General features: G+C 45.8%; 1 protein-coding gene across 2 annotated transcripts in view; it reads left to right on the top strand.

Moving 5' to 3' along the window:
• The window catches only part of ACER3 (alkaline ceramidase 3), a 40,895-nt gene extending 31,654 nt beyond the window's left edge, over nt 1–9,241 (top strand). The window contains exons 10-11 of one of the 2 annotated variants that reach the window (XM_032220346.1): nt 1,064–1,109; nt 8,544–9,241. In XM_032220346.1, the coding sequence (XP_032076237.1) occupies nt 1,064–1,109; nt 8,544–8,597 (100 nt within the window). In that variant the 3' untranslated portion in view covers nt 8,598–9,241. Of the gene's footprint in view, nt 1–1,063; nt 1,110–1,236; nt 1,428–8,543 lie in introns of those variants that run through there. The other variant, XM_032220347.1, reaches the window with a different exon arrangement.
• The last annotated feature ends 2,980 nt before the right edge of the window (nt 9,242–12,221 follow it).

Raw genomic sequence — 12,221 nt, 5'->3', positions numbered from 1 at the left:
TTAGGGAAGGAAGGAAAAGTGGATGGATGGACGGACATTGGAGAGGGAAGGAAAGAAGAGTGGATGGATGGATGGATGGATGGATGGATGGATGGATGGATGGATAGACATTGGAGAGGGAAGGAAAGAAGACTGGATGGATGGATGGATGGATGGATGGATGGATGGACGGACATTGGAGAGGGAGGGAAGGAGGGGTGGATGGATAGATGGATAGACATTGGAGAGGGAAGGAAAGAAGTGGATGAATGGATGGATGGACCGATGGATGGACATTGGAGAGGGAAGGAAGGAAAGGTCGATGGATGGGTGGATGGATGGATTCACATTGGATAGGAAAGGAAGGAAGTATGGATGGATAGACATTGGAGAGGGAAGGAAGGAAAGGTCGATGGATGGGTGGATAGACATTGGATAGGGAAGGAAGGAAGAGTGGATGGATGGATGGATGGATCGATGGACGGACATTGGAGAGGGAAGGAAGGAAAGGTTGATGGATGGGTGGATGGATGGATTCACATTGGATAGGAAAGGAAGGAAGTATGGATGGATAGACATTGGAGAGGGAAGGAAGGAAAGGTCGATGGATGGGTGGATAGACATTGGATAGGGAAGGAAGGAAGAGTGGATGGATGGATCGATGGACGGACATTGGAGAGGGAAGGAAGGAAAGGTCGATGGATGGATGGATGGATGGATTCACATTGGATAGGAAAGGAAGGAAGTATGGATGGATAGACATTGGAGAGGGAAGGAAGGAAGAATGGATGGATGGATGGATGGATGGATAGACATTGCAGAGGGAAGGAAGATGGACAGATGGACATTGGATAGGGAAGGATGGAAGGAAGATGAAAGGACATGGATAGACATTAGGGAGGGTGGACGGACGGGCAGATATTGCAGAGGGAAGGAAGGTAGAAGGATCAATCACAGCCTCCTAGCTGGTCCCAGAGGTAGAGCTGAGTTCAAGAGAGGACCAGGCAGTGATGTTGACTTAAACTGATTGATCCAAACTGTTTCTTTTAATCTCCTTTTTCCCCGTTTCTTCTTCTGATTCTAGTTTATATTCCCGGACACTTTACCTGAAATACAGGCCAAAGGTCAAGGTAAGGTGCTAAAGACATTCTCCAGTGGGCTTTCCACCCCTTCCCCCCAATAGCTAAACAGCTTCTTAGGGCAAACTTGAAGTAGTGGATAAGTGATTTTTTATTTTTATTTTTTTGTTTATTGTAGAGAAAAACAAAAGTTACGGCATACATAAAAGCTGCAGAGTCAATATAACAATTGAGAAGAGGATATAAGGGCTTCCTGCATCCAGAAATCTATTTATTTTCTTTTATTGCGTTGAAAGATTTATCCCATTTAATGCTTGCATTTGCTCTTCCAAAATTTGCAGAATAAACAAATGTCTGTTTTCCCCTTAAGGATTTGTTGAGTTGTAATTTTATCACAAAGCTCCTCAGCTTAAAAGACGTCCGAGAAAGTGGACAAGCCAACAGCGTGATCCCAGCTATGGAGTTTGATTTATCAGTACAGACAGTCCTCGGCTTACGACCACAATGGAGCCCAAAATGTCTGCGAAACATTTGTTAAGTGAATTTTTGTAACCTTTCTTGCCACGGTTGTTAAGTGAATCAGTCACACAGATGTTAAGTGAATTGGGTCTCCCCATTGACTATGCATGTCAGAAGGTCACAAAAAGGGAGCAGTTGACCTCCAGGACGCTGCAGCCGTCATAAATATGAATCAGTTTGCCAAGTGCCCAAATTGGTCATAAGTGTGAAAAACGGTCATAAGTCCCTTTTTTTCAGTGCCATTGTAACTTCCAACCGTCACTAAATGAACTGTTGTAAGTCAAGAACTACCTGTAACTCCAAATCAGATTCTAGTTTTGCCTATCAAAATGTCTTTGACACCTTGAGGCTCTAAGTAACGAATTGATTAACTGACGAACATTTGAATTAAAGGTAATCCTCGGTTTACAACCATTCATTCTGTGACCATTCGAAGTTACAGCGGCCCTGAAAAAGAGACTTATGTCCGTTGTCCCCACTTACGACTGTGGCAGCATCCCCATGGTCATGTGATCAAAATCCAGACTCATATTTACGACGGTTGCAGTGTCCCTGGGTCACATCATTCCCTTTTGACAAGGAAAGTCAATGACGAAGGCGGATTCACTAAACAACCATGTTACTACTTTGGAGATCGGCTTAACACGTGTGGCAAGAAAGGGAGGGGCAAAAACTCTCTGAACCACTGTCTCCCTTAGCAGCAGAGATTCGGGGCTCAATTGTGGTCATAAGTCCAGGACTACCTCTGAACCTATACTATATTTTATATAAATGTCAGGATGCAATTCACCAAAGATCTTAAATTTGATCTGCATTGGTGCGTTTTACATCGGGGGTCTCCAACCTTGGCAACTTTAAGCCTGGCGGACTTCAAACTCCCAGAATAGCAATAGTTAGACTTATATACCGCTTTATAGGGCTTTCAGCCCTCTCTAAGCGGTTTACAGAGTCAGCATATCGCCCCCAACAATCCGGGTCCTCATTTTACCCACCTCGGAAGGATGGAAGGCTGAGTCAACCTTGAGCCTGGTGGGATTTGAACAGCCGAACTGCTGAACTGCAGTCAGCTGAAGTAGCCTGCAGTGCTGCATTTAACCACTGCGCCACCTCGGCTCAGAATTCCCCAGTCAGCTTTGATCATCATCATCATCATCATCATCATCATCATCATCATCATCATCTCCTTTTAATGACCCCATCATCCAAGGGTCTCCAAACTTGGCAACTTTAAGACTTGTGGACTTCAACTCCCAGAATTCTCCAGCCAGTTGGCTGGAGAATTCTGGGAGTTGAAGTCCACAAGTCTTAAAGCTGCCAAGTTTGAAGACCTCTGCCATAATTCCTTGCAAGGTGGAGTCGGGGCAATGGGATGGAGCCGAGTGTTTCCTGGCCAGATGCCCTTCCTGTCGCCAATGCGGAGTTTTGTTCAGCAGAGATATATTCTCATTGTGCCCAGAGAGAGAAATATCTATGGGGGGAAAAAATGGGAATTCTGGGAGTTGACGTCCGCCAGGGTTAAAGTTGCCAAGGTCGGAGACCCCTGCTATTATGACGCCAACATCACTGTCGCTTTCAATGGACATAGATATTTGATGAGTGAATGACAGGTCTCCTTGCGACGTGAAGCTCTCCGAATATCTGCTGTGCATATTTCTCTTGTCTCGTTGGATGGATTTATATCCCTGGCCTCTTTTGAATCCTGTATTATCAAGGGGAGCTCTTATTCAGTATGTAAGACACAGAGCTTGCGTTGTTCGATGGAAGCAAAGCGCTGCTTTATGATTTCAAAACAGGCCGGGAATAAAAATAAATCCATGAAGATAAATGCCTGCAGCCGGTGTTTTATTCCCTAGCCGCTCTTCCAGGAGCAAAAGGCAGCATCTCGATTTACAGTTGAGAGTTATAATGGCACTGGAAAAAAAACTATAATCTAATCGGGATAGAGCTGGTGGAAGGGACTCTCGGAGGTCTTCTAGTCCAACCCCCTGCTCAAGCAGGAGACCCTAGACCATTTCAGACCAAGTGGCTGCCCAGTGTCTCCTGGGAGTTGAAGTCCACAGGTCTTAAACTTGTCAAGATTGGACACCTCTGACATTGATGCAAACAGAAATACAAGATACAACCTTTTTGGTTTTCCCAAAGCTGCCAGTGTTTCCCTGAAATTATTATTTTAATTTTATTACTTTATTATGTTATTGTTTTGTTTTATTACTTTACTTTGGCCCTTTGGAACGAGCTCCCCGTGGAGATTCGGACCCCCTCCACCCTTCGGGCCTTTCGGGCCTTCCGGCCGTGAAGACCTGGCTGTCCCAGCAAGCCTGGGGTTGAGTCCCCCCCCCCCACTCGAATTTGCTGTGTCTGTTGTGCTTTTAAATTGTTCATATTGTCTGATTGATTTTGTCTTACTTTTTGTAATTTCCCCTCCCTTGGCTTTTGTTCAGCCGCCCTGAGTCCCTTCGGGGAATAGGGCGGCCTACAAATTGAATAAACTCCAAACTCCAAACTCCAAACTTTACCTTACTTTACCATGAATGAATGTATGAGCAAGCTGGAAAGGACCTTGGAGGTCTTCTAGTCCAGCCCCTTGCTCAAGCAGGAGAGCCTATACTCTTTCAGATAAGTAGCTGTCCAGTCTCTTCTTAAAAACTTCCAGTAATGGAATATCCACAACTTCTTTTTTAAGATTTTTATTAACAAACATGTAAAATATACACAGACAAAATTAAGACATACACCATATTTACACAATACAATACGAACAGGAACTTCCTGTTCTTTCTAATAGCAATCATCAGTCGATACCGCTCACCTTATATTATTTCCCCTTCTATTGTATTTCATTTGGATTTCACCATTCTTAACCCTCTTATTTTACTCATAACTATTATTTTTTGAGTTTTGTTATATTCCTTCATCGATTCTTGTTTCTTTCCTCCATCCACCTATACCATTTATCCCATATCTGGTAGAATTCTGATTCTTCTTTTCCCTGGATTTCTTTAGTTAGTTTGTCCATTTCGGCACAGTCCATAACCTTTCTTATTATTTCATCTTCGCTTGGAATTAATTTGTTTTTCCATTTCTGGGCAAAGACAATCCTTGCGTGACCCGTCAAAAGCGCGGAGGACAAAATCTCGCTCGACGAAAGCGTGCATGTGACGTCATCACAGCGCGACGAAAAAAATTAAAAATTGAAATAAAATTAAAATTAAAGCAAGCCGATTCACATAAAGGTAAGGGTTAGGGTTAGGGTTAGGTTAAGGGTTAGGGTTAGGTTTAGAGCGTTAGCGTTAGGTTTAGCGTTAGGTTAAGGGTTAGCGTTAGGTTTAGCGTTACGTTAACGGTTAGGTTTAGGGTTAGATTTAGGGTTAGGGTTAGGTTTGGGGGGGTTAGGGTAAGGTTTTAGCTTTATTTTTACATTTTTCGATCACAGCGCGATGTTTTCGTCGCGCTGTGATGATGTCAAATGCGCGCTTTCGTCGAGCGTGATTTTGTCCTCCGTGATTTTGTGGTGGAACCAATCCTTGCCGCCGTAATTGTATGTAGTATTAAATACTGGATTTCTTTTTTGTGTTTCGCAGACATTATTCCTAATAAAAAAAAACTTCAGCTTTCCATTCTATTTTAACCCCTGTTCTTGCCTCCAGCCCCATATTCCAAGCGCGGCCTTCCCAAGGCCTTCCCTGTTCATAGTTGTCCCAGAGGTGTTTTTTTCAAAAGACAACTGGACTTCCTTGGTTTTTTTCCCTTGAAGACATTTCTCTTCTCATCCAAAAAGGTTCTTTGGGTCTTCAGTCAGAAGTGAAGAAGCTTCTCGGATGAAAAGCGAAACTTCTTCAAGGGAATAAAAACCCAAGAAAGTCCAGTTGCCTTTTGAAAAAAACACCTCTGGGACCATCAGCATCTGGCTAAATCTCATTTAGTTTTGGGAACGTTTTACTGCATTCTACGTAACTGAATTGTGATACAGGCCGTCTTCGACTTAACAACATTCTGCTTAGGGACCGTTCGAAGTTGCGACGGCACAGAAGAATGTGACTTACGACCGGTTTTCACACTTAACGACCGTTTCAGCATCCCTCTGGTCATGTGATCCAAATTCAGGCACTTGGCGAATGGCTTATATTTATGACGGCTGCAGTGTCCCGGGATTACGTGATCATCTTTTGCGACGACCTGACAAGCAGAGTCAATGGGGAAGCTGGATTCACTTAACAACTGTGGCAAGAAAGGTCATAAAATGAGGCAAAACTCACTTAAGAAATGCCTGGCATAGAAACGGGAAATTTGGGGCTCACTGAGCCCTGGTGGCGTAGCGGTGAGAATGTGGTATTGCAGGCTAATTCTGTCCACTGCCAGCAGTTGGTTCCTGACTGGCTGAAGGTTAATTTAGCATTTTGTCCTTCCAAGGTCAGTAAAATGAAAGACCCAGATTATTAGGGGCAAGAGGCTGACGTTGTAAACCACTTGGGGAGGAAGGGAGGAAAGGGAAAGAAGGAAGGAAGGAAGGACTACAAGGAAGGAAGGGAAAAGAACTACAATGAAGGAAGGAAGGAGAAAGGACTACAAGGAAGGAAGGAAGGAAAAAGGACTACAAGGAAGGAAGGGAAAAGAACTACAAGGAAGGAAGGAAGGAGAAAGGACTACAAGGAAGGAAGGGAAAAAACTACAAGGAAGGAAGGAAGGAAGGAAGGAAGGAAGGAAGGAAGGAAGGAAGGAAGGAAGGGAAAAAGAACTACAAGGAAGGAAGGAAAAAACTACAAGGAAGGAAGGAAGGGAAAAAGGACTACAAGGAAGAAAGGAGAAAGGACTACAATGAAGGAAGGAAGGGAAAAAGGAGTACAAGGAAGGAAGGAAGGAAAAAGAATTACAAGGAAGGAAGGAAAAACCTACAAGGAAGGAAGGAAAAAGGACTACAAGGAAGGAAGGAAGAAAGGAAAAAGAATACAAGGGAAGAAAGAAAGGGAGGAAAAAGGACTACAGGGAAGGAAGGAAAAGGAATACAAGGAAAGAAAGAAGGAAGGAAAAAGGACTACAAGGAAGAAAGGAAGGGAAAAGAACTACAATGAAGAAAGGAAGGAGAAAGGACTACAAGGAAGGAAGGAAGGAAGGAAGGAAGGAGAAAGGACTACAAGGAAGGAAGGAAGGAAGGGAAAAAGGACTACAAGGAAGGAAGGAAAAAGAACTGGAAGGAAGGAGAAAGGACTACAAGGAAGGGAAGAAGGAAGGAAGGGCCATGATGGCACAGTGGTTAGAATACAATATTGCAGGCTAACTCTATTCAGGGCCAGAAGTTCAATCCTGACCGCCTGAAGGTTGATTCAGCCTTTTGTCCTGAGGTCGGTAAAAGGAGGACCCCGATGGTTGGGGGGAAAGGGGCCGACTCTAAACCAAAGCAGCATCTGAGTCTCTGTGCGATGGCTATTGTGGGCGTAAGTCAACCTGTACTACTTTCTCCTCCCTCGGGGAAAAACCTAACATGCCTAAGGCATTCGAGATAAGCCCAGGTAGTCCTCTACTTATGGCCACAATTGACTTCAACATTTCTGTTGCTAAGCGAGACAGTTGTTGAGTGAATTTTGCCCCATTTCACCTTCCTCGCCTCAGTTGTTAAGTTCGTAACCTGGTTGTTAAATGAATCTGACTTTGTTCGTCAGAAGGTCGCAAAAGGGAATCACGTGACCCCGGGACACTGCGACCGTCATAAATATGAATCAGTTGCCAAACATTTGAATTTTGATCATGTCACCAGAGGGATGATGCAATGGTCTTAAGTGTGAAAACCGGACACTTTTTTCGGTGCCGTAGTAACTTTGAATGGTCACTAAATGAACTGTTGTAAGTTGAGGACTACCTGTAATTAACTGCAGATGACTAATAACCAGATGAGCTTCTTCAGGGAGGTAAGCTTCCTTCCTTCCCTTCCCTTCCCTTCCTTCCCTCCTTCCTTTCCTTCCTTCCTTCCTTTCCTTCCCTCCTTCCTTTCCTTCCTTCCTTTCCTTCCCTTCCTTCCTTCCTTTCTTCCTTCCCGTCCTTCCTTCCTTCCTTCCCTTCCTTCCCTCCTTCCTTACTTTCCTTCCATCCTTCCTTCCTTCCTTCCTTCCTTCCTTCCTTCCTTCCTTTCTTCCTCCTTCCTTTCCTCCCTTCCTAAGTGGTTTACAGTGTCAGCATATTACCCCAAACAATCTGGATCCTTGTTTTAGCGACCTCAGAAGGCTGGAAGGCTGAGTCAACCAGAATCAAACGCCTGACTGTGGGCAGAGTTAGCCTGCAATATGCATTCTAACCACTGCGCCACCAGGTCTCCTTCCCATAGGTTAAGTTTTTCCCTGGATTGCGAATTCGAAACGGTTCCATCCTTAATGGCTTCCCTGCAAAGCATTCTGGGATTGAAAGTTATTCATGAAATCTGCCCTTTTGAACTTTTATGAGTTTTTTTTTAATTATTTTGCTTTCTTTTCTAGGTGAATTTAAGGCCATTGAAAACATGAGAATAATTAAAATACCTTCCTTTCTCACTCACTCTCTTCTTTCTCTCTCCCCTTTCCCCTTAGTTCCTCTCCTTCTTTCATCCCTTCCTTCCCCTTTCCCTTTCCCTCCCTTTCCCTTTTCCTCCCTCTCTTTCTTTCTTCCTCCCCCTTTCCCTCCCTTCATTTTCCTTTCCCTTTTCCTTTCCCTCTCTTCCTCTCTCCCTCCCTTTCTTTCTTTCCCTCCCTCCCTTCCTTCCTTCCCCTTTCCCTTTTTCTTTCCCTCTCTCCCTTCCTCCCTCCCTTCCTTCCCCTTTCCTTTCCTTCCTTTTCCTATCCCTTTCCCTCTCTTCCTCTCTCCCACGCTTTCTTTCCCTCCCTCCCTTCCTTCCCCTTTCCCTCCCTTCCTTTCCCTTTCCCTCCCTCCCTCCATTCATTCATTCTTGCTTTCCTTCCTTGACCCAACAGCCTAACCATTTTTCTTCTTTCTTTTCAATAGTTCCTCTTCGGGATTTGGCCCGTTCTCTTAGTAGAATCACCGAAGAAGCCCTAAGAAGCGACCGGTCGAAGAAGTCCCAGGCAGCGTCTTCGGAGCCCTTCGACTGCCCCGTGGGAAGCTCTTGGCGCTACAAAAATTTTTTTCCTTCTTTCCTTTCTCGGCTCCTGGAACGACGAAGCCATCCCAACAGTTCAAGCATCCTCACATCTACCAACCCCTCGATGGGAGTTTTTCCTCGTCCTCCTTGCATTGTTAAAGCCATACCACCATATTTGGGTTTCTGAAGGCCTTCTCTAGGGTGGCAATGCCTGGGCCCAAGCAGTGGCTGCGCTGTTTTCCCCACTCCTGAGGTTTTTATTTGACTGCTGGGATGTCCACTCCGTGGTCGGAACCCAAGGTTTATGTCTGGATCACCAAACAATCTCCAATCTGTCTATGTTCCAAGTCAGAGATCTGCCAACCTTGGCAACTTTAAGACGATGGGGACTTCAACTCCCAGAGTCCCTCATTCCTGACGGAATTCTGGGAGTTGAAGTCCTCAAGTTGCCCAAGATGGAGATCCTTGTTCTAAGAGACTGGGTATTCGTTTCCTCCTTACTGTCATCTTGTAATAAGTAGAGGGAGGGTCCTTGGTGCTCTTCGAACTCGGTGGTTTTCTTGCAGGCGTTTCCTGACCCAACTAGGTAACCTCATGAGTGCTAGAAGAGAGGATTGTGGAGAGATGGAGGAGGAGGAGCTGAGGGGTTGGTCTCTGAGCTTGGCTGTTTTCTTGCAGATGTTTCATGACCCAACTAGGGAACATCTTCAGTGCTATAAGGAAGAGGAGGAGAACGGTGGGGTGCTTGTTGCTCTCTGAGCTTGGCTGTTTTCTTGCAGACGTTTCATGGCCCAACTAGGTAACGTCATCAGTGGACAGGGAGTAGGGGGAACTATATATATATATATATCCCATCAGTTTTCCCATTTCTTTTGTAAATCCTTGCTTTTAACGAAGCCCGTGGATTAAGGCAGCCTCCTCAAAGGGAGGCTCTGCAGGTGATCTGGTCTTCTAGCCCAACCCCCTGCTCAGGCAGGAGACCCTGCATGTATGATGGGCAACCTATGGCACATGTGCCAGAGATGACACGCACAGCCCTCTCTCTGGGCATGTGCACCATCGCCAGCTGCTCTTCTGGTTTCCCAGCTGGTGTTCACAGGCGCCGGAGTGCCGGAAAACGGGCCAAAAACAGCCAAAAAAAACAGGCTGTTTTCTGCGCCTTTTGGGGCCATTTTCCAGGTCATTTTCAGGCCTTTTTTGGGCCATTTTTGGGCCAGTTCGACTAGTTCCAAGTAGGAAGAAAGACACTGGAAACATTCAAACACTGAAAAGACCTGCCCCCCAAAAAACGGCCTGAAAAAGGCTTGAAAAACAGCCAAAAAACCAGTCTGTTCTCTGGACCTTTTGGGGCCATTTTCAAGCCGTTTTCCGGGTCATTTTCAGGCCTTTTTTGGGCCAGTTCCAAATGGGAAGAAAAACACTGGAAACATTGAAACACTGAAACACCAAAACACGGCCTGAAAAAGGCCTGGAAAACAACCAGAACCACCCCAAAAACAGACATGCACGTACCCGCCAGCCAGTCTTCGGGTTTCCGGTACTCTGGCGTGCGTGAAGACCAGCTGACCGCCAGGCATTCGCGTGCCGGAAACCCCAAAGACCAGCTGGGCAGTGCGTGCGTGCACAGATGCATGCGCCTTGCAAGCGCCTTCCGGTTTGTGCACCGGGTGCCGAAAAGGTTGGCCAACTCTGGCCTCAACCCTTCCGGTCCAGTCTCTTCTTAAAAGCCTCCAGTGACAGGAGCACCCACAACTACTATTGGGAAAAAGGCGGGGCCTTTTTTCCAATAGACACGCTCCAAATTCCTCCCACGTGGATTTTTTTTCTTGAAGGGGGACAGTTCTCCAGGAAGAGGCGCCTTATTTAAGGGTCTCAAGCAGGGGTCTCCAGCCTTGGCAACTTGGAAGGCTTCTGGACTTCAACGCACCTGCTGAGGAATTCTGGAAGTCCCCAAGTTTTTAAAAGTTGCCAAGGTTGGGTGAAATCTAAATCTTTTTTTGCCACCGGTTCTGCAGGCGTGGCTTGGTGGTGGTGGGGGTCATGTGACCGGGTGGGCGTGGCCAACTTCCCACTTTTTAAAGCATTTTTTTCTCCTACCTATTTGCCCAAAACCAGCATGGGGGGGGGGGGAAACCACTTGAAAAAGTGGGGGGGGAAATGGTTCCGACGAGCGATCGCGTTAAAAAGTGAAATAAAAAATTGTCCGATGATCATTTAGCTCACAGTTGATCCGTGCCATTGTTGGAAACATTTTTCCCCCCACTTTTTAAAGCGTTTTTTAACTAGTGATTCCAGCAAATAGATAGTAAAAAAAAAATGCTTTAAAAAGTGGAGGGGAAAGGTTCCGACGATCGCGTGGCACAGCCGAGTGTCAGGGAACCCTCTCCTCCTCCCCCCAACACCACCCACTTTTAAAAGTTTTTTTTTTACTACCGGTTCTGGCGAGCCTTAGCAATTTTTTGCTACCGGTTCTAGCGAAGCGGTCAAACCCAGTAGCATTTCACCCCCGGGTGTAAAGGATGTTTGCGGCTCTTTAAATCTCTACCACCTGGGGCTGCTTCAATTCCAACTTTTCTTCCTGGGAATTTTCCTAGCCGTGTCCTGTGGGATGTTGAAAGCAAGCAGGCCTCTTACTCACCCAATCTTGGTTTTTTTGGGTTTTTTTTGCTCAAATTTTGCCAGGTCTGCCTTCCAGGGACAATTAGCTACAATTAGACAAACTTTGACACGCTGCCTAACTCTTTGCTTTCGTGGCCAAAGAGCCATCAATCTTCTCTAGAGCTGCTCTACTATTATTATTATTATTCTTTAAGCTGTGGTTGTACAATATTCAGCGGTTAAGGCTCTGGTTCAGAATTGTGCAATGTTACACCTGGCCTCAGAGTTTTTTCCTAAAATCCAGGCCCTTAAACGTGGTGGGGGAGAATTTAAATGGAATGAATGTATGCTGAAACAGCGCCAAGTATAGACCCCCGATGGCAAACCTATGGCACGCATGCCAGAGACGGCGCGCAGTGGCGCTTCTGGGCACGCGAGCCGTCACTCCAGTTCAACTCTGCTGCACATAGGCGCGTGCCTCCTGCTGGTCTATTCGTGCATGCGCGGGGGGCAGGGCGCATACATGGGGGCCGCACGTGCATTGCATTTTGGGGTTTGGTCACACGGAGGCGGGGCATGTGCAGGGGGCATGCATTGGATTTTGGGGGGTGGGGTCATGCATTCATGTGGGCACTTTGGGCCCTCGGTCCAGAAAAGGTTATCCCCCCGCTAAGGTATAATACAGTATGATTCGATGACGGGAAAAATCCAATCGATTGTGGCTGGTTCAATAAACCATGGTTAATCTAACCACGATTTAGCTTCTCTTCCTCCCCTGCCCTTGTTAACACGGCTCCTTCCTTCCAAATCCTTTTAAGAATCCATTCTGTACCTAGCATTGCTTCCCTGGATTCCTAACAGTGGGTCTTTATTCAAATAATGTCGGCAGAAACAACCTCTGTGTAACGATTGAGGATCGGAAAAAAGTATCTTGCAATGCTTAAACCAAGATGGAACATCTCGGCTTACAAATACTGCAGAGA

This window comes from Thamnophis elegans, chromosome 6, assembly GCF_009769535.1.
Source record: "Thamnophis elegans isolate rThaEle1 chromosome 6, rThaEle1.pri, whole genome shotgun sequence".
Taxonomy (NCBI): domain Eukaryota; kingdom Metazoa; phylum Chordata; class Lepidosauria; order Squamata; family Colubridae; genus Thamnophis; species Thamnophis elegans.
The sequence above is the reverse complement of the archived record's forward strand: the minus strand, read 5'-3'. Positions and strand labels throughout refer to the sequence as shown.